The sequence below is a fragment of the Barbus barbus genome, assembly GCF_936440315.1.
Source record: "Barbus barbus genome assembly, chromosome: 12".
NCBI classification, from domain to species: domain Eukaryota; kingdom Metazoa; phylum Chordata; class Actinopteri; order Cypriniformes; family Cyprinidae; genus Barbus; species Barbus barbus.
This window is the reverse complement of record NC_136740.1, coordinates 20,077,224-20,103,393: the sequence shown is the minus strand read 5'-3', so window position 1 is coordinate 20,103,393 and position 26,170 is coordinate 20,077,224. Positions and strand designations below refer to the sequence as shown.

The following is a 26,170-nucleotide window of genomic DNA, read 5'->3' as shown; positions in this document are numbered from 1 at the left end:
TGAGGAAAGTCTTGAGTGAGACTCTTCGTCGTCAGCAGCAGAGGTCACTAGAGTAGTACCAAACCATGACGGTGAATGCAGTTTTGCGGTAAAATATTAAAAATTATATATATATATATATACACATATATATATATATATATATATATATATATATATTTGTCAACCAAATAAAGTTAGTGTGACCAGAAACCCATGAAAAGAAAAAAATATTATCACAAAAAGGACCTCTCTAGTCACTCTTGACTATTTATTTATTAATTTATGTACTTAATTAGCCTACATTAAGTAAATAAATAATGAAAATAAATAAATAAATAAATATCGGAACCAAAATTAATTAATATATATATTTCTATTTTTACACGTATTACTGGCTAAAATTTGGGATCAGTAAAATTGTATTTATTTATTTGATACTTTTTTAAGTTCAGCATGGATGTATTAAACTGACAAAGTGACTGTAAAGATATTGTTACAGAAAGTTTCTGTTTCAAATAAATGTTGTTCTTTTGAACTTTCATTTCAATCATTAAAAAAAATCCCAAAACATGTATCTCAGTTTCCACAAACATAATAAGTAGCCGAACTGCCAGCGTTGTAATAAGTAGTAGATAATAATAATAAGTATAAGATAAGTATGAACAAGTAGTAGTATAATAACAAGTATAAGAACAAGTAGTAGGCTATAATAAATGAACACTGAATGAAATGCATCCTTTTGTGCAATATTCCACCTTGTTCAATCAAAACTTTGCAATTTCACAGTTGTGTATTCAAAATTACTTCAATTGTGATGTATAGCCTATGACATGTAAATATAGTGCATATAGGTATACAGGGAGTTTTGGTGGTTTGCTCAGTTGGGGACACTTCATTTCTAGCGATTATCGTCCATTTGATTTCACAGATACTATTTACACTAAACTGAGATAGACAATGACATCTCTAATTCAATAATGAAATGCCTTTAACAGAAAATTTAATGTTTAAACTTAATCACTCTACCCTCCAATTTGATACTGTTAAGTGCTTTGACACAATCTGTATTGTTAAAAGCATAAAATCTGTATTGTGACTTGACTTGACACACACACACACACACACGCACACACACACACACACACACACACACACACACACACACACACATATAGCCTGGTCACACACTGGTCTATTTATTTATTCTTTTATTTGTACATTTTGTACATACGAAAAATGTTTTTGCTCATAGGATAATTGTTTTTAGAGTGCTAGACTGGTTTTGATGTAGTGTATATATTGAAAAATCCAATATTATTTTAGTAATTTTAATTTAGTTCGCGCAAGGTACGATAACAGTGTGTATTTACTGTATTTTGGAGTATTTTGTTTTAGGTTACCATGGAGTGTAAACTCTGCGTTTCTATTGAGTGGCCAGTAGAGTGCGCTGTACAGTCCGTCTGTATCGCCATGGCCTGTGCTCGACGGGAGCGTTTCGTGGATCCTTGAACGCCTGCAAACATTTCCTGATCTTGGGATTCGGTAACTGTGAGTCACTATTTCCCTGACTGAGGTTTTGCTCAAACATTTCATTTCATGCGGTGGTTACTCTAGTCCATAGCAACGGCATTTTGTGGGGTGTTTATAGATACAAATCTTTCTATGTTCATTCTCAATGCATGACTCAACAGTTTTAACAACCAGTAATTTTACTCAAATATATCCTCGTTGATTCTACTTTACTTTATTGTTTATTTTTACAGGGACAATGCACAATTAAAAGTAATTGCACCAGAGTTAGCTAATAGCTAATTTACATCTGCTGTCCCTGGGCAGGTAAACAAATTAAATAACATGCAATATTACATATACACCACATATAACATCACAATTCAGTTCAACACACATTCAAGGAAGTTCTCTTCTTTAGACCTGATTTAGTCGTTTGGACTGCAATAGAAAGTTTATGATTATGTAATATTGTGAGTTAACGTTACAGTTACTTGTAATCATAATGTCTTTTTTTGAAGTAATTTTACATTTATATGAATGCTGTGCAATTTTAAGAAGGTTGTAGTAGTTTAATGCCACCCAAGTGAGTGTGTCTGAATTCCCTGTTGTGAAAACATTCTGGTTTGAACCTGTCATGTCTTGTAATTTGCTGCATGTGTCTTAAATCGCCACCCTTTGACCTTCCAAGACCTCCACAAACGTTTGCAGGTTTACCTTAAAAAAAAAACTCCATCAAAGTCTGCAGATTGTTTCTAGTATACTTGTGTCATAATCTCCCAGCAGTTCCCACAGATTTATGAAATAGCACTCGGGGTGGAGAGACATGTACCCTGGGGAATCTCGTTGTTATATTGGAATGCGGTGGTTGTGTGTAATAATGCGACGAGGATGGCAGAGAAAGAGAGACAACAGGAGAAAAGAAAGTGGAGAACAGACAGGCTCATCCTGCAATATTACACCGCTGTCAGTGGTCTCTCATAGACTGTAGGTACTGGTATCTGCTGGGACTTTTCCACTGATCCTCTCATGCCCTTGTGCCAGGATTGTCTGCTTTTTTCATAGCTGTCTCCTGCCATCTTTCCTCATGGTGCTGTTTCTAGAAGAGTTTTTGTGCACAAACAATTAGGGCCCTAAATTATTTCGTTTTTTTAGTATTTCTGTTTAGCCTTAATTTATATTTATTTGAGTTTTGGTTTTAGAAATTCACCTTAAACTTGTTTTATTTAATATTAGTATTTTATTTCAGCTTTATTAACAAAATTATTTGAGCTAGTTTTAGTTAATAACACTCTTAGAAATAAAGGTACGACAGCTGTCTCTGATTTACCTGTAAATGTGCCTATAAATATACCATAAAGGTGCTTATTAGTACCTAATTTGTGCATATTTGTACCTTTTGAAAAGAGACTGCCCTAGTGACAGACTTTGTACCTTTTTTCTGAGGGTGAATAACACTTGATTCAGGTTTGATCCTGAATCCTAATATGCATCAGAGAGTTGATGAAAGGTGACTAGTTAGTGGTGTTTAAATGATTCGAAGCACAGCCTTCTTTCCCAGAAAGGATTTGTCTCATCCACTCTCTCTCTCCCTCCTTTTACGAAGACACCTGATTGGATAATTCACTTTTAGTATGTCCACCCCTCCGAAATAAATAGCAGGCAGAGTTTTTAATATAAGGCTGTTTTCTGTGACTTTCCCCTTTAAAGCTTCATGCAACAGCAAATGTATTCTGGGTTTCTTGGATGGACTTATGAAGGATATTTTTCTTTGGCTCATACGTTTGGATGAGTAGATCTTCGGAGAACTCTTTGGACTAGCTTTAATTATGTGGAAATATTATTATTATAATATTATTGAAATATATATTATTTCATTAAAAAAAATATATATATATTTTTTATTAGCTTGGGATCAGACATTATTTTATTTTATTTTGTTTTGCTGTGGATTAGCCTTTAGCATGGAAGCGATTTCATTTACTGTCATTTAGATTGCTTATCTCACAAGTTCTAGATTATATATAAAAAAATAAGGCGAGACGATTCTGTGACAATGTGAAATACAGTAAAATCTCTATTCCCTTGTGAGGGCTTACTGAGTCAGAGTCAGACCTCACTAGCTCCGCCCTCCTTTCCTTCTCTTGCTCTTCTGCTCCTGCTCCTGCTCCTCCTCCTCACATTTTTGAGAGGCGTGAGTTTCTGCCAGAGACTAAGAGCACGAGTCAGACCAGACACTCGCTCTGCAGAGTTTCAGCGGGACAGAAGCCCTCGGTAACCCAAACTCTCTCTCAACTTTACCAGGTCAGTGATTCAGGCATTTTGACTAGCAGTACTGCAAATTGTGAATGCTCAGGGCCCAAAGCAATTTTTTATTAGTGTTTTCATAGCTTTTTTTTGTAGCATTGCACAGTAAAATACAGATTACTCCTGTAATCAAGGGGGGAGTCAAGGGGGAGTGTCACATGTGTCTAAGCACATTTAAATTTTTGGAATTACTTCAGCGTTCCAAAACAAACATACAATCAGAGCTCCTGTGGATGGGACTTTGACATGCGTGTCTGTGCTGGTTGTGTCTAAAATGTGTCAAAGTTTATGTTTGTGTCTTATCCAAGAGAAGTTGCAGTGAATGCATTCTAAGCCAGTCTGACAATTAGATCTAAACCAGATTAGATTACTCAGAAGTGAACGTATTTGAGAAATATGTTTGAGAAACTAAATGTTAATTCTGGGAAGTTTGTGCTGAACATACTTGGATGTGATCAGAGGTTGGGCGTGGCGGTGGCGGTTAGACACAAAGTGAGGGAGAGGGATGGTGGAAAAGGAGGAGGAGACAGGAAGGAGGGCTGGAGTTTATAATTTGCATATATTTATTTTTTTTGTAACCGTAAACATATTGCATATCAGTTTAAAACTGTCAGATTGTGACTGTAAAAGATGCCTGAACGTATAACCTGTGAAATCTGTCTTTTATATTTCTCCCTATTCTATTCTATTCTATTCTATTCTATTCCTTGTACAATTTCAGGCTAACAGCACCAAATCCAGTCAGCTATGGAGACTCCAGGTCAGAAACGAAGCACTCGCGGAGGGACGACCACCGTCCTGTCCCCCACCCGCATCTCTCGGCTGCAGGAGAAGGAGGATCTGTGCAACCTGAACGACCGTCTGGCAATCTACATCGATAAGGTGCGCTCTCTAGAGGCAGAGAACGCGGGTCTGCGTATGCGCATCACTGGGTCGGAGACGGAGATCAGCCGTGAGCTGAGCGGTGTGAAAGCAGCATACGAGGCTGAGCTGGCGGACGCCAGGAAGACGCTGGACTCGGTGGCCAAAGAACGAGCCCGACTGCAACTGGAGCTCAGCAAAGTGCGTGAGGACTACAAGGAGCTGAAAGTCAGGTATGTGTGCAGAGCATGGTTTACAAGTCATGGATGTTATTCCGTGACTTAATTTGCACTTTTTGAAGTTCAAAAGTAAATTGTTTGGGATGAACAAGTGCTTTAAAACTGCAAACCAGTGCTATTCCTGTAAGTAAATCCAAGTCTGGAGTCAGCAGGAGCAATTACCATGACTCATTCCACCCAGGAACTTAAAAAAAATTCCACCAGTTTTAGTTTCAGAATGGTGGGGCTTACAGATCATAAATCCTTTCACACATCCAAAAGATAAGTTTAATCCTAAAGTGTAGAATATTGCCGACCCCTGAGCCCTTAGCCTAGTCCTCAGCTAAATTTAGCTGAAATATGATGGCAGTTTACATCTGCTTATTGCTCCTGCCACTAAGGCTGACAGCTCGGTGGTTTAGTCTGTTTGATGCGCTTAATATTTTTGTGGAAACCATAATAATTTTATTTCAGGATTCTTTGATGAATAAAAAAAGTTTGAAAGAACAGTGTTTATTAAAAAAAGTAACATTATAAATGTATTTAATGTCACTTTCCATCAATTTGATGCAAAAAAAAAAGTATTCAAAAATGAAATCTTACTGGCCCCAGATTTTGAAACAGTGGTATACATACCCACACACCTCTGTCTCTGGCTCAGTCTGTTCTACAAGTGTGCTGCAGCTCAGGTATGTGAGGTGTGAATGTGGGTGTGTAGCATCTGCTTGGGAAATGGCTGTTGGATTGGCCACCACACCCTTTACAACAGGTTTATGGTGTCTGTTTCTAGTTTGAATTCACATTACATTTTATGCTTCCTTTGTCTTCTGCGGAAATGCTGCTGCATGTGAAAAGTTTTACACTGATTAAAGTAAACGGATACAATCATTGCAATATGTAGGTTTAGCCAATAAGCCAGTGCACTGCAGTGTGTGGATTAATGATTAAATTGACTATAGTGTCTTTGCAAACCTCCCTCCAGTAGAATGTTAAATATCTACAAAGTAATGATGTGAATTAGAGATGCATGAAAAGATTGATCTTAAAATTGAATTATATTTGGTCTAAATAAATAAAAAATAAGACAATAAAATCCAATAAATTAGTCATTTTAGGCATCATGACATTATAATATAGGCTACAGTATGAAAAATAAATATTCCTTTTGAGATTTGCATTTAAAAGCGTTATTAAATGAAGCAGTAGGTGATAGAAGTAATCTAAGTAATCTAAAAGTGATATTTTGTTAATTTTAAATGCTGTATTTGTTTTCAAACATGTTTGGAAATAACTAATTGGATTATGTAAGAGAAAAGATCCTCACAATGAAACTAATAAGCAACTACGCATCATAAAATCTAGTAACTTATCATGCGTTCGGCCTTTGCACTTGAACTCTCTCATATCAGTGTACTTTAAAGATATCCAGACTCCAAAGAGAAGCCATGTCAAACTTTAGTTGATTTTATGTTTATGAAGAAGTGTTGTAATGCAGATGTCGTTGAGTCACAGTGATTGTTATTATAATCTTTTGTTTATCTTGCTGTCTCTATGGTAGTGGACTGAGTCAATGTGTTGGTGTAGGCTAGAGGTGTGTTGACCTCAAAAGGGTGTGGTTCAAAGACAAATAGACATCAAGGTTGAAGATGTGCCGTCACTGAATGATTCGAGGCAAGTTGAGAGTTTAGTGAAAGCCATTATGAGTCACGTTCATTCATTTCATAAGGTTTGTGGTTATACACGTATGGGAAGTCATCAGAAGGATATAGTATTATTTGTTGCCCAGGGTTACAGTAGCACTCATGAGTTCCTGAAAGCGTCCATCACTCAGTTAATACAGACGTACTCGTACACTCATTGGAGATGAGCTGTTTGGAAGTGTTTGGTTTCCATAGCTAACATGAGGCCTTGCCAGGGTGTGTGAGAGGTTCTGACTGACTGAGTGGTGACTCATGAGCTTGAAGTAACTGTGGGGAAAGCACTGTTTACTCTCTCTTTAACCCCTCACCTCAGAAAGAAAGCCCTGTGTCCACGTTGGAACAGTAGCCTTATTTTATTCCCGTGAGTTTGATACATTTGTGTTGCGCTTATGTGCTTAGCAGATGTTTTCTTACTGAAGCGACCTAGAACGCTCCATAAAAGGTTCCAGTTTGAACAAGAATGGGGTTTTATAGCCCTATTGACAGGAAAAGTTCTACAAAAAAACTTTTTATATAATATTTCTTTGTACACTGGTGTTTTAAAAATACCCAGAGGTTATTTTTGTGATCTGGAGAATTTAAAATGGAACATTTTAATCTATAAAGAACTTACAGCTCAGCTCAAAAAAAAGAAAAAAAGCGCTATACATTGAAAGCTGGCTCATGATGAGAAGAGAGCTCTTTCCTGAATCTGAAGTACTGCAAACAACCAATTAAGAACCTTTTTCCATTATGTTGCTTTATAATAATAATAATAGATAAATATATAAACAAGTCAAACAAACACACACACACACACACAAATACACGTTATTTATTATTTAGTCAGTTAGCAGACACTTTTATACATAGCGACTTACAAATTATGACAATAGGTGCAATCAGATAGAAGCAGTTTGTTAGGATAGGACAATATTTGGCTGAGATGCAACTATTTGAAAATCTGGAATATGAGGGTGCAAAAAAATCTAAATATTGGGAAAATTGCCTTGTTGTCCAAATGAAGTTCTTAGCAATGCATATTACAAATAAAAAATTAAGTTTTGATATATTTATGGTAGGAAATTTACAAAATATCTTCATGGAACATGATCTTTACTTAATATCCTAATGATTTTTGGCATAAAGGAAAAATGTATAATTTTGACCCATACAAAGTATTGTTGGCTATTGCTACAAATATACCCGTGCTACTTATGACTGGTCTAGGGTCACATATATAATTTCTATATGTAAGTCAATAAGCTAAGCTTCACTAAGAATTTTTTTTAATTTAAATGAACAAAAATGTGTTTTTTGCTTAGTAAAGGATTCTCCATGACACACCCGTTAGAGCTATGTGAAGCTTGTTTGAAAATGATCCCTCATATACTTTGACCTTAGTTATTGTTTAGGACGCTTAAGTGCAGACATCTCAGTTTTGGCTCACAGGAGCTGTGTGTGTGCACATGCTTTGGGTGTACATGTGTTCGTGGTTGCTGTTGCGGTTGCAGCATTTGGCTTCTGTGGTCATTATCAGATAGAAGAATATATCCTTTGCTTATTCTGTGTGTGTGTCACTGTCTGAACTCTGTTGACAGGTGCAGTGTAGGAGTGTGTGACTGATATGTGGAAAAACTACAGCTGGAAATTGAGCAGATGAAATGCATCTTTCAATTCATAGTGAAAGAGCAGTATGTCATCATTTACCATTCATTTAAAAGGCTGTGAATCCCCTTTGTGTTTGCTTAGACAACACAATGAAGCTGTACTTGGTTGCGGTCTAGAAAGTGGGGAACTTGATGAGTTGGTATTTGTCTAAATGATTCAAAATGCTAACTCTAACCCACTTTTTAATTGCACATCTTCTGACGCTGCATGCATTTCCAGGTATTTCCCGAGCCCCTATTCATACAATGAATTTTCAGGCCCACGTGTAGGCAGTAGTCAGGACATGTTTGCAAAAAATAAGTCATTCCATTATTCCAGCATATGGGAAGAGGAAGTGTGTCCATTAAAAGATTAGAGCATTGATCTTACATGCAAGAACCTTTGTCAGTTTTGTCTTTTAGTCATGTGCTCTTTGTCTGAGGTGACTTAGATTGTAAGTATATGCTTGGCTTATCACTTTTACTTTCACAGTGTTAAGGCTCTGGGTGTAGTGAGGGACATCTTTTCCAGTTATCTCTGGGTCTGGCTCAGGGTCAGGAGTAAAAAATTAAATGTAAACCTAAAAGCATCTAAAACATAGCAATCGGCCTTACATTTGAATCACTGGGCCCTCATTCTGTAAACGTTGATTTTTTTTTTTTTTAATAAAATGGTTCCTTTGTTGGGAATATTTGCATTCATGAACAGCTTTATCAGTTCAACGCTCACTGGCTTTGTGGTCTGCATTATGTTAAGCTATGTTCATAGTTTAAGGGCAAACAAAATTATATTTGGCAGCTTTCAGATGTAAAAAAAATAAATACTCCAGTGACTCACTCCTTTACCATCCTGCCCCTCCTTTATCCACCTTGCCAAAACATGGGGTTTTAATTGCCTAGGGACATTCAGCTTTAGAAAATAGCAATATTAACTCATATTAATGTATATCGTAAACTAGCTAAAAAGTACAACATGTACAGTGATATTTTGCAAGTGCCTTGAAGTATCATGCAAATAACAGTTCGTGAAAATGGTAATCACTCAGTGCAAGCATTTTAAGGTTCATTTACTAGTGTTGTTGCATCCTGTTGGTCTGTTCATGCAAAGTATTTTCAGATGCTAATGTCAAATGTTTTTACATTATCAGAATAAACACATGGCAATGAACAGTTATCATGCAGTATGCTGCTGATATGTTTCCTGCAAAAGTCACCCATCATATTTAAAATAGACAGTCCCTCTGTGGTTATGTCATTGTGTCTAACATGAAAATTACACTTAATGAGTAGATTTTTGAGTGTTATTCTTTAGGTGACGGTTGACAATGAGAAAAAGCTTGATTTTATAGGGAGAAACGCCCTGATTACAGTGTTTCATTGTTTAGTTGAGGGCTGTCCTGCCTAAAAAGGAATAAAATGAGATTTTCCTCTATTAGGCTCTATTCAGCACAACATATGCATCTGAATAGAGAGTCGTCTCTCCTTTTCCATTGAAGATCCAGTGATCTATTTCATTCTGAGGGAAGTCTGCTCATTCTCTCTCTTTCCCTCTCTGTTCTTTCTTTTTTGTGATGACTGCCGCAGGACATTTCTGTTCTCCCTGCTGTCCTGATGACCTCACAAAAGATCAACTGTACCAACTGTCTAATGTTACAGTAAATAGGGGAATTCAGTGAGGATGCCTCACCATCACTTTTGTTTCTTGTTTTAAAAGAGCATATTGTATATGCCGACAGGTTTTGTTTATTTTGGTCTTTCTGAAATCTGTTGTAAAGCACTTTTTTTTTTTCTGGCTCATAAAAAAACTCTTAAATGTGGTGTTTATGAATGATATACTGGTCTAAAAGGAAAAAAAAAAAACATGAACATTTATAGCTAGAATATGATGCTGCTAGCAGAGGTACACAAATGTTTTAGATTAGGGATATTCAATTAAAGAGATCCAGTCCCTACATTTCTTTCCAAGTTATGGTCCAGACAGTTATTTACTTGGACTGTTTCAGTAGCCAATATTTGACTATGGCTATGAAATAAAATAAGCAGTGGGCAGGAATATGTATTTCTCGCTAAATTTTGCAGCAACATTATTTATAAATCAAAATTGAATACATTTAATAGACCTAATAGTCTCTCTAAAAAGTAACAGTTGTAGTTATTTTCCTTTAAAAAGCTATTTGTAATGTATAAATGATTTTGATTTTGCAGATTTGTTAACACAAATTCATTGGTATTAAATTTCTTTGGTTTCTTTGGACAGATTAATGAATTAAATTATATTTTATTTCAGCCAAATGAAACTAAAGTGGTGCAGCACATCATAAAAAGCTGATAGAAGATGGATATATGGGTTTGATTCCCAGGAAACACACGACTGGCAAAAACACAAGTTGCTTTGGTTAAAAGTGTTGCATATGTGTTAAATGTTATTTGAAGCGTGTGCTTGCATTGTACACTTCTTCATTGATTATTCTATGACTACTAGCAGAACTCATTTTCCTCCCGCTGTTTATGTTTATTAATAATTACAATAATTTATGAGATATGATTCTCAGTCCAGAATCGGATCTCTGTGCTAGATTATAATTTTTTTTTAATGTGGAATATTACACATGGACAGTCTGGAAAAAAATATTTTCTTTTGTTTGATGTCATGACAATTATAAATAACACACTGTGATGAGTGATTCAAGATGCTTTTTATTTGTTTCAGCCATTGCTTTCTCAGGCATTGATTTAAACCTCTCATCCAAAAAGAAAACATCCTGATTTTTGGAGGGGTACTGCATCTTCTAAATTGACCCGAGTAGAATTAGCTGTGTTGGTCATGAAAAAAGATCTTTAACCACCCAAAGAGCTGCTCCGTGCTACACTGGAGTGTGTGTGTGTGTGTGTGTGTGTGGGTTTGAAGAGCTTTGAGTCATAAATTATAAATCATTTTAAAATAATGGGCATATAAAATGTCTCTAGTGTACTCGCCTAGACACGCATACGTATTTGGTTAGACTCGCACCCACTTCTGATGGCTTTTTCAGCTCCATATTACAATCCTTTTGTTCTTAAAATGTAAAATATAAGATGCGGACACACACACACTCCCCTACACTTCATCCCAAATGCAGTGGTGCTACATTTGGTTGTGGTTGAATCTGGAAAGGCTTTGGAAGGACTGACTCATTCGGTCGGTTATATAATCACCATCCACAGACTCTAAACTAAAGATCAAACATGTTTTTCATTTGCAAGTGATTTGTTGAGAATTCAGAGTGAACTTGTGTGCCGAGATACTTCTTTGTAAAACAAGACAGTGTAGTTTAAGGCACCAAACCGTTACTGAAAGACAAATTTAGTTTAGAGGTAATTTATAAACAAATCCTCGAATGTATTTTTGATTAATTTGAACAGTATGAATATGAATCAGGAATTTTAAAGATAATTTGTTTCCTTTTTTTAAAAAAGTTTCAAGATGCCAACCCTTTTGTACTTAAAGAAACGAGATGTTTATTTAATGGAAGAAAAAAAAATTATATACACTAACATGAGATGACTCCAATCACATCAGCATAATAAAAGCTATTTTATTTGTTTTCGTTTAGTCGAAATACTACTTTCCTGCTTATGTCAATACATTTAAGACACATTTTGCATTCAAACACATTTTTTATACAGTAAATAACCAGTTGTATTTTTTGCATAAAACTTTTCGATAAATCGATGTGGTTGTGAAAGAGAAGGAATTGTTACGTGGTTGTGCCTCATAGGCTGAACTGATGTTTATCTTTTGCCAAACCACTCGTAATGAGGAACACTGGCAGAGTAGTACTGCACGCACACACTCACACTTGCACACACACACACACACACACCACACACACACATGCAACATCTCCATACCATTCTTAACCGAAGGCAGCTGCAAACAGACGAACGTTATATTTGGAGAACCGGAGATGACAGTGGAATCTCGTTATGTTTATTCCATGGAAAATCAGTGGAAAACTGTTTATATTGTAAGGCCGGAGACCCTCCGATGCAGATTGTTAGACTGGACTTGTATAAAGACGGGGAGGAGAGAGGGTTACTTTAATTGGTACTGTTCTGGTGGCGTGTATGGGCCACGGGCGTAAGGGCTGCCACGCTGGCAGAGCCTCAGTCTATCCTGCCTGTTGCAGAGTATGAAACAAAACACATTTATGCATATTGATAGATATAGGTAGATTTAAAGTAGGTGATCATAATTAAATGTGACCTTGCACACACATTCATGCATGCAGAGATGAAGACAGGAGGCTACATCTCAGCTCTCCATTATTGTTCTGCTTCAGTCAGAAATGCTTTTTTCATTTGCATTGACATTAAAGATTGTATTAATTTGTGCCAGACTAGACAGAAAGATCAGATAAATCCTGTAACGCTATTTCACTCCGAGGGAAATAGTTTTAGCATCTGTCATGTGCTAATGAATCAGGGAGGAGGAATAATGTTCTCTTTGTATTTCGAGTTCAGCCGTGGTTACACGATCTGGTATGATTATAGGACCACACCCTTCAAAACCACCATTAGGATTTAGAATCATAACTTTTTTTTATGAATTATTTTCCTCAGGCTACCTTTACCATGTGTGTTTACTTGGAGCACACACACAAAATCAGCATAAGCAGTATTTTTCTTGGTTAATGTTTTTCTCTCTTTTTTTTATTAAACCTAACTAAATAAAACTGCATAAGACATTAGTTCTTGATTTTGATTTTTTTTTAAGTATATATTTCCTACCACATTGGCAAATATTTTATATATATTTATATGCTTATATTAATGAGCAAGAAAAACTATTTGCCAATGTCATAGGAAAAATATACTTAATTAAAAAGAAAAATTCAAAACAAGAAATAATGTCTTATGCAGTTTTGTGAACATGTTGATTTATCTGTTTAACTTTTTATTGTAATGTTAATGAAAAGCTTAAATGTAGATTACTTATGTACTATATCAATATATCACTATATCAATAAGCTTCAGAATTTTTTCTACCTCATATTGCTGCTATTTACATACCCTGTACAACTTTTTGCACATTCCTCTTATTATTATCTAAGTCAACAACATACTGACCTGCACATTTATATTTATATTTTTTATTTTTATTTTATTTTTTTTCTACTTTTCTTTTTCTTAAGATTTGTATACTTTATAATTGCACTGTCCTTGGAGCGGACCTGACCTACATTTCACTGCTGGTTATACTCTGTATAATTGTGTATGTGACCAATAAAAATCTTGAATCTATTAGATAAGCAAACATAGACAAGCCATAATCATCCAATGAGACTAACGAGCCACTGGGTATCTGCACCGACCTGCTCATGCTTTAAGATTTAAATATGATTTGAATTCAAAATTGCACAACTATCTGGAACATAAAGTTCTTTAACAGATCTGCTACCTGTATATATCAAATAGCAGGTAGTGTTCGAGGAAAGCTTAACTACAGAAAATAGTTTAGACTCATCCCTCAGTTTAAAAAACAAACATAGTATGAATATCTATAGTAGGTCATGCTAAATCAAGTCTTTCCCAGCTGATGTAAGACTGTGTAAAGATTTATGTCTTTTATGTTTTAATGTTATTTTCAAATTTCTCTCCATTATAGTTGGCCAATTCAGGTTCTGCATTGGTCTATTTTTAGTCAATGTTTAAATTAGAGCATATTATACAACTCAGTCACCATCTTTTTTCCTTCTGACTATACATTTTTTTTTCTGTATGTTTGACTCGGTCTCCATGGAGGGCTCATGGTTGGCCTGCAGCCAGCGAAAGTGAGTCAGAATCGCCTTGACAATTAAAAAGGAAACGTTTATTCATAGTACAGTGGGAAAATGGGGAACCCCTGTATGAGACGTTTCTGTTTTAAGATCGGATCACGTGGCCCCTCCACCCATATAGTAGAAGTGGAAAGTAGAAGTCACATTTACATCAAAAGCAGTGAATCGGTGTATTGTGGAGCTGAATGGAGGACGAGGAGGTAGATCTTGGGCTTTTAGTGATAAGGAGTTGAATTGCACCAATATGTTTCAACCCTGTAAAATGTTTTTATGCCCTGGAAGACTTATAGACTTACAGGAAGTAAATTTCATTGTCGTTCATTCAGGTAATCTGAAAATAAATGATTGTCGTCAAGTTAGAATATGGCAGGTTATTTAGGAAAAAAATACTTTAGATATTGAGACATTAAACAGATTCCCCAACAATTTCCTTCATGCTTGCACAGACATACAAGCTAAACGTTTGTCTAGTTATAAAACAATAAAATGGTCATAAAACACTCGACTGAAGATGCTATGGATTTCCATATCTAACATTTGGTATTCTGTGGAAATATATTGAAACTCCGCAAATAAAGATTGTAGTAATTGTTTTTGTTTGAGCTAAAAGAGATTTGATTTGACAGGCTCTAGTCCTTTATCATATTGATGAGGTGTTGTGTCAGACTGTGCGGTTTTACTGTATGCCTTTTATGGCTTTACAAGTGCTTTTATGAACACCTGCAGTCATTTTTCCTTTCAAACCCTCCAGCTGTTGCAGGTGACGGCTGTCATATGGTGCTTTTTGTAAAGCTTGTCAAGCTGCACTTTTGGAAGTAAATATAGTGTTAGCGAGACCAAAATTCAGAGAATGCACTCATACACAAGACTATTTTTCCCCGCCTGAGGGTGTATGTGTGATAGTCCACAGCTTTTTGAGGTTTTTGACTAAATACATGGCTATCAGTTTTATTAAAACTTGTTCTGTGGGAAATATGTATCTGCTTATGACTTCAACCTTTCAAGCAATGGATGGTTTTGGCTCCAGTGGGTTTTTTTTTTTTATGTAGGGGGAAACCCTGTTCGTGGTCTACGTTTTCTCAGAGATGGTCACATGTGAAATATTTACACGACACTCTGCCATGGTAACATGGCAAAACATTCAGAGGGTTTTAGTTTGTGGGTTTCTTTTTCGTCACAAAAGAGGACAAAGATTGCTGTGATTCATAGAGGGGCTGGAGGCCAACCTGGTACATTCCTCTCCTCCTCTCTCTCTTCTTTTCACTCCCTCAACTAGCTCTTTTGGTGCCTGAAATTTTTCCACTGGATTAAAGATGCCAAGCCAAACCCTTTTCCCTTTTCTTTCTCTCACACTCATACAGCTCTGCTCACAAAGTACACACTTTTAATGAAAACTTAACTCTCCCATAACTCAAATCAACAAGGACATTGTGACCTGGAACGGAGGTGATGATAACATGTTCTCCTATTGTCTACTTTAAACAGCCTCTGGTTGATTTGGCTTCCTGTGGGTAGATCCTGGAGATGTTGGGAACTAAAACATCAAAACAAATACAGTAGCAGAAAAAGAAGTAATGCCAAATATAAAAAATAATAGAACAAATAACAAACGTTAGACCACACGAGGCTCTTAAACTTTTTTTTTTACTGTTTCCTCCAAATGTGGCCTGCTCCACTGTAAGTGTTGTGTTTAAAACTATCTGCTCAATATTGTGTAACAAGAATAAGTAGAGAACAAAAAATTACATTTAGGTCGCTGACAGGAACAAGCTGGTTTTTAATTACCAAATGTCCTGAAGAGAAGAGGTTATGTTTCTGGGTGTGTGTTTACCATTGGCTTAGCACAAATATGCCCACCCGCTGTTTACACACCTTCATTGTAACCCACCTACTGTCTGTCCATTAAAAGTTTAATGAGCAGATTTAGGCAAAACAATTTTCCACATAAACGCTGTGTCCCGCTAAAGGTCAATGCTTGTTTTTATTTCTGTAGCATGAACAGCTAAAATACATAGATTTGTGAGCTTTTTTTTCAGTTCCAGTTACACTGTTCCTCAGAAATAGTGATGAATGTCACCTCAAAGGCCTCTCTGCAAAAGCTCTTGCATTTTTTTCCCTGCAAAAAAATATTTGTTTTGTTTGAATTTCAAAACCTTGAAGTCAAAAACCACAAGTAGCCCAATGATGTTCATTTGTGAATAGTTATCGAGTGAGTAATAATGCATATTAGTCCTCGAGATGCCTTTATCTCAGTCAGGGAGGTTAACTTTCATACATTTAACGGTTTTTCAAGTTCCCAGCCTCATGTGGCTGTAAAGTGAAGAATGTGCCCTAACAAAACCTCTTTTGTTGTGAATGGGAAGTTGGTTGAATTATTTTTCTCAGGAAGGAGTCCTGATGGAATGCTCCACTGAACAGAGAATGTAAACTCCAGAAGTTAGTAGCTTTAGTCAGTGGGTTGAGTTTTGAGTTTGCAGGCTGAGTGTACTTTAGTTTGGAGGGAGTTGTGTGTGTGGGAAAGGTGCTTTAGTGACTGAAGTGTAGCAGAGTTTTAATTGTTTCAAGCCCTGTTTGGCCATCAATCACATCACAAATTTTGGAGCAGCTATTTTACAGGCCTTGAGAAATGTTTTAAAACTGCAAACCTGAACCTCACTTTGCCTTAATTCATTTGATGCCATAACAAAACCACCAGTCATCTTTTATTTATTGAAGTGTTTTCCGTTCTGTTTTTAATAGGGTTTGTATGGTTCCTTTCTGCAATTTTGAAGTGAACATCACTGCAGTCACACACATATGGTTTAAATTTACTGTTGGAGGCTCTGTTTCAGAGAGAGGTTTCTTAAGGTTATTGTTTACAGATTTTAAAGGGTCCTTGGTTTTGGTACGAAATCCCAGGCACAATTGTGGGCAGTCTGGTGTTCATTTGCCCTGAACTGATTATTCCAGCTTTCCTACTTGGCAAACATATTCAGTCAAACTTATGGATCCAAAATCGGATGCATATTTTACAGTCTTAGATCAGTTCTGACAGCTGAAAAGATCTCATCCTCTCCTGAGGTGCTTTACTCCGGCCATGGTGCTACACTAGTGTAGTTGTTTCCAGTTTTTGATACAGGAGACAAACCAGAACATGCATGAATGAATATAATAATCTGACTATTCAGAATCTAATTGAGATAATTGTATTCCTCTGTGTGCCAAGAGGGAACAAATGTTCTAATGCCTTCTTTGTATTTTTTATGACTGTAGGAATAGTAAGAAAGAGGCGGATCTGGAATCAGCTCTGGCCAGACTGAAGGATCTGGAAGCTTTGCTGAACTCGAAGGACGCATCTCTCTCCACAGCACTGGGGGAGAAGAGATCACTGGAGGTCGAAGTCAGAGATCTGAAAGTCCAGCTGGCCAAGGTGATGATTCTATAAAAAGCTGCATGCCTAAGTGTTTGGGTGCTGTGTTTTAAAGATCTGGGTTAGTGACCAAAAGGTTGCAGTTTGTGCCATTATTAGGTACATGTGCAGGGTACTTTAGTACTACTTGCTTGCTTAAGGGAATATTATGATTTAGCTGTATTTTTGCCAATAATATATGGGAAGAAATACAGCTAAATCATATTCCCTTAAGATATATTTATTTATTTATTTAAATGATTATTATTTTTTTAAATATAAAAAAATAATAATAATTTAAATAAATAATTCTCTCTCTCTCTCTCTCTCTCTCTCTCTCTCTCTCTCTCTCTCTCTCTCTCTATATATATATATATATATATATATATATATATATATATATATAATAAATAGAGAGAGAGTGAGAAAATTATTTATTTAAATTATTATAATTTTTTTATATTTATAAGTTAGTCCAACTTTCTTAAGAATTTGTTTTTGCAAAATTAAATTAATTCTTATTTTATCAAAACAAATCTTATACAGTTTGCTGAAGTACTTCTGGGGGAGCCTTAATAGCTGCTAAATTTTAGATAAATTAGATGACAAGATTAGATGTTTGTTAGATGTTAAGATATTTAAAAAAAACTTGCATACTAATAGGTTTTTAATAAGTATTTTGTATAGTATGTTGCTTTTACTTAGAATTTATATAGAAGTTATTGAAGTGAATATGTGTGTTACAGCTGGAGGGCAGTCTAAATGATGCTAAGAAGCAGCTGCACGATGAAATGCTACGACGTGTGGACGCTGAGAACCGAATCCAGACCCTGAAAGAGGAGCTGGAATTCCAGAAGAGCATCTACAATGAGGTCTCACAAACACATCTACTTATGCTGAGCTCTCCTATGCATATAAAGTAAAAAAAAAAAAACTCAACATGAAGACTGAGCCAAAAACTTTTACTCTAACCTATTGTCTTTTTTTTAGGAGATCCATGAATCCAAGCGCAGGCATGAGTCACGTATGGTGCAAATCGACAGCGGCCAGCATCAGGAGTATGAGAGTAAACTGTCCGAGGCATTGATTGAACTCCGCAACCAACACGAAGAGCAGCTTCGTATCTACAAGGATGAAATTGAGAAGACCTACAACTCCAAGGTAATACAACAATCAAAGAGCAAACTGTCTAATGTGGTGAATTTACAAATGGCTTTGAGGATCCACGTCTCTGTATCTCCCCAGGGGCGCATTGTTAAACCGGGCCCACCCTGTGTACATATTTGCTGACTGATCCGTTGCCAGCCGTATTTGTAAAAAAAAAAAAAATATATATATATAAAGACATACAGCATATCTGTCAGTCAAATGTCATCCTGTGTTATCTGTGTGTAGCTGGAGAATGCCCGTCAGTCGGCTGACAGGAACAGCCATTTGGTGGGAGCCGCCCATGAGGAAATGAAGCAGACACGTTTGAGGCTAGAGAGTGTGACCTCTCAGCTCACTCAGCTGCAGAAACAGGTACACACACACACACACATACATACATACAAGTATTTATTGCAGTGCTGGCAAGGCGGCAACGTGTTGAAATTCCTCATACCTGTACATGTTTACCACAATGCTCATACAATAGAATAATTTGCAATAGAACTATCCGCAAATCACTTTTTTTTTTAACTCCACCCTCAGAAATGAAGGAAAACTTCACAGATCTATTATTTTCTAGTGTACTGGAATATTCCTACAACCTTATTATTTAAAATTATTTTATCATAATGAAAGTACACAGTTAGAATTTAAGTTCCATTTATTTACATTATTTAAATTGCACGATTGTGGTCTCTTCATTAGTTGTCTGCTCGTGAGGCAAAGATCCGTGAACTGGAGGAGGCTCATTCCAGAGAGAGGGACATGATGCGCCGTCGTATGGACGACAAGGAGAAAGAGATGGCTGAAATGAGGCAACGCATGCAGCAACAGTTGGACGAGTACCAGGAGCTGCTGGACGTTAAGCTCGCGCTCGACATGGAGATCAGCGCCTACCGCAAGCTTCTGGAGGGCGAGGAAGAGAGGTGAAAAATGAGATATTGCTTGTTGCACACATGCAGATGTTGCTACTAGTAAATAATAGAGCTGTCAGTCGCTTTAAAAATTGTAATGCAATTTAATTGCATGATATTTTGATAAATTAATCAAATTACCTGCAACAGTATTTGCTGAATAAATATTGAAAAGTTGATTAAATTACATTTTTTTATATTTATTTTATAATTTATTTGATAAAATATTTTATTTTATTAAAAATAGATTGCATAGTTGCTGGTTTTCAGATGCTTTTAATGTTAAAGTTAGATAAAAAATATTAGTTAAAATATTTATTTAAAAATGAGTAATTATTGTTATACATTTTTGTTAATGTTTTTATTACAAAAAACATTTTAATCTGTTTATATAACTGAAATAAATTAATGTCAATAAACCATACAGATAGACGGCTTTTAATTTTTGTATTTTTAATACAGCAATAATGATTCTAAATGAAGACAAAAAAGTGTATTAATAAAACAATTTTAAATTTGAGTCATTTTAAATTTAAGAGCAAAAGCATTAATGATATTCTGATTAATTAATTGCTAAGTAAAGCCCTCAAATGAAGATGATTCTACTAATTACAATCGGACTTGTTGTGAATATGAGCCTCATGCATTTACTCAAAAACCATCCTCACATCCTTTGTCCCGCTATCCCTGTTTAGGCTGCGTCTCTCCCCGAGTCCTCCTCCTGCCCGTGGGGTGACTGTGACCCGCTCCTCAGGTTCGGGCACTCATACACGTGTGGTCCAGAGCAGCACCAGTCGTACCTCTTCAGGCAGCGCTAAAAAACGGCGCTTGAACGATAACGACAGCGACGCCTCCAGTGTGGTCGGTGGAACTGTTACTCGCACACGAGTCGCTCAGCAGGCCTCTGCCAGCGGCCGCGTGACCGTGGACGAAGTGGACATGGAGGGCAAATATGTACGGCTCAGCAACAAGTCAGACCAGGTGAGAAGGAAAAGGAGCTTTGGCGACCAACAAAAAGGAATTAATTAATATTTACTTTTCATTAAATGAATCTTCTTCCTCCAGGATCAAACTATGGGTCACTGGCAGGTGAAGAGGCAGATTGGTTCCGGCACTCCCATTGTCTACAAGTTCCCACCAAAATTTACTCTGAAGGCAGGACAGACTGTCACAGTATGTATCGATTTATCACATTAAAGTCACCTTTAGTTGCTTTTGATTTCCTGACTCACTTCATTGTCTGTCTGCTTTCAGATTTGGGCCTCTGGAGCTGGAGGAATCCACAACCCTCCTTCTGACCTGGTTTGGAAGACCCAGAACTCTTGGGGCAGTGGAGATCTGTTCCAGACCACCCTCATCAGCTCCAGTGGGGAGGTGGGATAATGTTAAATCAAACTAGCCAGCTTTTTTTGAATAAGGTTTTATTTGATTTGAGGTAGCTAAAGTGACTCATTCACTTCCCTTTTTTCTTTATTTGTGTTTCTCCAGGAAATGGCCATGAGGAAGGTCACACGCACTCTATTCCAGGATGAGGATGAGGATGAGATGGTACGTAATCACTAGCATGTCTCAAAAAGTTAATGTAGTAATCTCAATTAATTGTAGTAATCTTTAAATATATTTAAATGGTTAAATTAAAAACATGAGTTCTTAGGACATGTAAGTGCACAACACCAAGACCAAATGTAGCTCGACTGATGTGAATATGTCTGGCTTCACAAAGGAAGACTAAAGTTTTAACATGACTTTTTAAAAAGATGAATTATTGCTTTAGGTTGACCGAAATTGAATTTATAAAGTGCAAGTTAAAGCATTTTCTACACAGTAGGCATATAAAGTGGATAATGTCCATAATGTGATAAACATAATCTTGTTTCTTTACACAGTATACTGTTGTTGATGGCTGTATGTTGGGTTTGTTTGGGTGTAGCCCTCTCACGGTGAATCAGAGCAGGCAGACTTCATCTCTATAATAAGATCCATTATGGTTCTCAGTCTCAGTTGTTCTCTGTTTACTGTCTCCCCCTGCAGGCCGCCCATAGCACATGTGGGGATAGTGAGTACAACCTCCGCAGCCGTACGGTGGTGTGTGGCTCATGCGGCCAGTCGTCAGATAAAAACAGCACCTGTGTTTCGGCCAGCTCTGGAGTGTCCAGTGCGTCTCGCTCATTTAGCAGCGGAGGGGGGCTGCCTGAAGCATTTGTCTCTCCCTCACACTTTATTGTGAGCAATGACAAACGCAGACAGGTTTGTATTTTTTATTTAGATGAGTTGCACCAGTATTTTTTTTATGTCTGTTTCTGTCACTTTGTTTAGAATTTTCAAATATTTTGTGCTAGATGACCATAATCTGGTGTGTGGAATTTTATTTTGTTGTATATTATAATTTTATTTTAATTATTTTTAAACAAATATTTACAACATAACCTTAAGAGTAAAATAATTAATAAAAAACTATTAAATATATACATGTAACATTTTTTTTTCTCTATTAAAAAAAAATATTTTAATGAATCAGATTTTTGTTACTAAAAAATTACATTAAAACTTTAAATCAATGAACAAATCGGTGTTATTTTAAGTTAATTAAATAATAATAATTATAATAATAACAATTTTGTTTGTAACTAAGACTTGACACATTAACAAAAAATCTTTAAAAAAAACTTAGTAGCAAAGATTTAATGTGTTTTAATGTTTTTAAAAATCTAATTTTACAATTAAAAAGATTAACAAAAATCTGAAAAATTGAAGTTGCAAAAAACAGTTTTAATCGATTTGATTGATTCTTTGCTACTTTGATGTTATCTAGATTTTTTTGTTAACACCTTAAATTAAGATTTAATGTTTTGTGAGGAATTTATTATCCATAAAACAGAAGCATTGTAATGAGTAAAGGTTTGCAGCAGTCTTATTAAATTTACATTCATTTCTCTCTCTCTTAGCCTGGACCCAAACTAGACAACTGCTCCATTATGTAGGCAAGCTGTAGACAGCCCTGACCATCTGTCCTTTCACACAAACCAGGAGGAATTCATCCAACAATTATTTTCTTTTTGGATTATGGGTCTTATTATTACATGATATATTTTGTACTTCAGTTTTTGTTATGTATTTCATAATCTGCGGGGTAGATTTTTGGCTTTTGTATGGCATAAGGCGTCATACGCTGGCAGCTTGTAGGCTGTAGTTTGCGATTATTATGTAAAGTGTTACTCTAATATATTTGCATGGTGGCCTGGCAGCAGCTTCAAAATAATCATACTGTACTCAGGGAGAGAGGCGAACGGAGCACTTCACACTCATGAGATCTCAACGGGAATGCTGTCGGAACGCAACACGCACAGTTAATACACCTTCTCCATGACTAAACTCTCATTTTGGCACAGACTGGCTATCTAGCTCATATACGGTGAGCCTCAGTTGAAATGAGGGGTCATTCGTTATGGTCCAAAACTTTGTCAGTAAGTAATTTGTCAGTAGGTTTTATGGTTTTTTTCATGTTACCTCTTGCAGTTACGTGATCGAAATGATGTGCATCTACAAAAGGGAAAGGAAAGTGAGTAATTCTATGCAGTTTTGTTACAATAAAACTCCAGCATAGTACAGATGTTCTGGATGTAAAACTGCTTTGTGTTTTGATACAGTTGCACAGTTGAATAGGTAGTTTTGTGTCTTTTGGCAGTGCGTTTACAAGCTCTGACTAGACTGCAGTATGTCCTGTCTTGCGTAATAAGTGTTATGGGATGTTTCTGAAAGACTTGAAGCAACCATAAAGCTAATCCAAAGACAAGCTCCTTAGCAGTTTGCAATTGCCAAGACGTTGTCAACATGTTAAACAAAAGCTTACTGATTGTTTTAGAAGGAAAACTTTTGACGTTTACTTGCAGCGAAAGACATATCTGAATATTACCGGAGAATCATGTTGTGGTTAAAGTACTGCGTACTAAACTATTGCCGGTTTAAAGAGATGTATTTTTGTTTCAAATCTTAGAGGCAGAATATTTAAAAATGCTAAATGAAATGCGTCATTCCCAGCTTTAATGCTGTTATTTTTTATTATTTTTTTTATGACGACACTTGAAATGTTTGAGTTTTATTAAAAACTCAAATTTACATTTACACTAAAACCTTTGAATTTCTTTATGGGACTGAGTGTTGATTTGCTCTCGTCACTCCTCTCTTGCAGTAGATGATCCAGTTCCTCGCCTGGACCGCTATAAGGCTCCAGTAATCTGAGCAGTCTGTCCTTCCCTTCACTGCACACATGTCCAGTCCGTTTAGGGCAATTTGAGAATCAAATTCAAGACTTAAAACAAAAAATTAGTTTCAGAAAGTTGGAACAGCTTTCATCATAGGAAATTAAGAACATACCCGAGCCTCCCACAGCTCTCCAGACAGAGGAATGGATATTGCTGACATTATTGCTTTGCAAAGCTTTGGGTTTCTAAAGGAGAATTTTGGGATAGTGTATCTATTTTTTCTATATATACTTAAGAATTGTGGTTTTGTATTTCCACTTAAATAGCCATTGACATTATTGTACTAAGCCATGTATTTTCGTTTTTGAAACTGATAATGGATTTCAGTTGTTTATTTGTTGGCATCTTTGGCAAAGTTGCCTTATGCAAAGAAAGACTTACTGATAACCAAATCTAGAGTGATAAAATAATCTTTTTTCCTTTTATTTTGAAATGTTTTTAGTTAGATGGCTAATTTCATGAAGGCTTTGTATAAAAAAAAAAAAAAAAAAAAAAAAAAAATCACAGACTGCAGGGCAATGCAGGGATTTCTTTTTTTGTGTGTTTGTAATGATCATTTACTGTTTTGTGAGAAATTTCAGAACTGTTGTGAAACCTTGTTATAAACTGCCTTGAATTTTTTCAGTTGTAACAAATAAAGCCTTTCTGACTTTTTCATTTTCTCTCAAACTTAATGTGTGTGTGAGAGTGGGATTGCATATGCGAACATTTGATTACTTACTGTTGAAGATGTTTTATTTAATCATTTATTTTTTATATAATCTAGGCTATTTTATTTTAAAGTCTTGTTTTTAGTACCATCAATTAGAACTCTTGTGTTTACTGACTGATGAAAGGTTGACAGTTAGCCGGACGCGATGGTTTATTGTGTAAAAAGTAGAGGTGGGTAGAGTACCCAAAAACTGTACTCAAGTAAAAGTATTTGAAGAAATGACTCAAAAGAATGAATCATACGCGAACATCGCTCATTGCCCGGAAAAAAAAAAGCATACAGCGTGTTTGGAATAAATTGAAGCATTTTTAACTTGTATTGTTTTTTTTTTTTTTAAACAACATTAACTCACAATAACATAACAATCCAGGGTCTCTCAGTCCAAAGGAAACGCCAAGTCCCTCAGCAAAGCCACTGTTCTCATTGCTTTTAAATTCTTAGAGAACTCAATTGAATCAAAATACATTTTCAGTTCAATTTTGAATCTTAAAAAAGAGGTTTGCTTTTAGAAAATTTACATTTATGAAAATGATATTTAGCTAACAGGAAAATAAGGTTTATAAAGTAAGCATCATTTCTTTTCTTCACATTCATGAAAGCCAAAAATGACATTTCTATAAGTAAACTCAAAATGATGCTTTGGAGAATTGCTGGATATACGTTAATGCTAAAGGAACTTGATTAGCATCTTGCAAAAAAAGAGTGGTATCGTCAGCCAGCTGACTGATGAGTATCTGTTTGTCAGCAATAGAGATAGCATGAAGACCATTATTAGAAATATAAGAAGCGAATATCTGGGAAACTAGTAAAAATAAATAAGGGGATGATGGACACCCTTGCCTAATACCACGTGACAAATAAAATCTAGGAGAAGTACCATATTTTAATTTAATTGTGCTACTACAGTTGTAATATAGAGTTCTTACTGCCTTACAAAAATATTCACCAAAACCAAATTTTTCCACTGATTTAAATATAAATTTATGGCCAACTGAATCAAAAGCTTTATAAAAATCCAGGAAAATAATAAAACTATTATGTTCCAGCAAATCACTATAATCCAATAAGTCTAAAACTAATCTAATATTATTCATTATATGTCGGTCCCTCATAAATCCAGACTGAGTCTCATCTATAACAGTATCCAAACAATCTTTAAGTCTTTTAGCAAATATTATGGCAAAAATTTTATAGTCATTGTAAAGGAGTGTGATGGGTCGCCAGTTGTCTAAATTGGTAAGATCCTTCTTAGGTTTAGGAATTAAAGTTATGATACCTTGCATCAATGTAGGAGGTAAAGCCTCTTTTTCAATACTTTCTCTAAAAACCTGAGTTAAAAAGGGAGTAAGTTCATCAGCAAATAATTTGTACAGCTCAGCTGTAAGTCCATCACACCCTGGGGACTTATTGTTTTTCAAACTCTTAATTGCTCTTTGTACTTCCTCAGGAGTAACAATGCTATCACAAAAAAAAAAAACTATCACTTTCAGATATAACCTTAACGTAATTAACCGAGTCTAGAAATGAGGACGTTGTCTGCTCTGAATACCTTCTGCATTGGCCTGTTACATAATCTGTTAGATGGTTATGTGAAATAAATGTTAGTGAATCTCTCTCTCCAAATGTCCACCAATTCAAACTTGTATATAGGTGTAATAGTGCAGGACTAGAACAAGCGGTCCTTTTTGGAGGATATCTGTCCAAAGAATTATTAAATGACA

The 26,170-nt window shown here is 35.9% G+C and overlaps 1 protein-coding gene across 2 annotated transcripts; it reads left to right on the top strand.

The window, feature by feature from the left end:
- Window positions 1-1,418: 1,418 nt before the first annotated feature.
- Window positions 1,419-24,393, top strand: LOC306877888 (lamin-A-like). Of its 2 annotated transcripts, none has more exons than XM_079429907.1 (13): window positions 1,419-1,530; window positions 4,520-4,892; window positions 17,277-17,433; window positions 18,159-18,284; window positions 18,403-18,573; window positions 18,808-18,933; window positions 19,267-19,487; window positions 20,171-20,456; window positions 20,541-20,648; window positions 20,730-20,849; window positions 20,964-21,023; window positions 21,507-21,722; window positions 22,421-24,393. In XM_079429907.1, exons 2-13 carry the CDS (start codon window positions 4,546-4,548, stop codon window positions 22,454-22,456), a joined length of 1,974 nt encoding a protein of 657 aa, XP_079286033.1. In that variant the 5' UTR covers window positions 1,419-1,530; window positions 4,520-4,545; the 3' UTR covers window positions 22,457-24,393. The 2 variants fall into 2 exon arrangements, with proteins under 2 accessions (XP_079286033.1, XP_079286032.1); XM_079429906.1 differs by lacking the exon at window positions 1,419-1,530 and adding an exon at window positions 3,689-3,795.
- The last annotated feature ends 1,777 nt before the right edge of the window (window positions 24,394-26,170 follow it).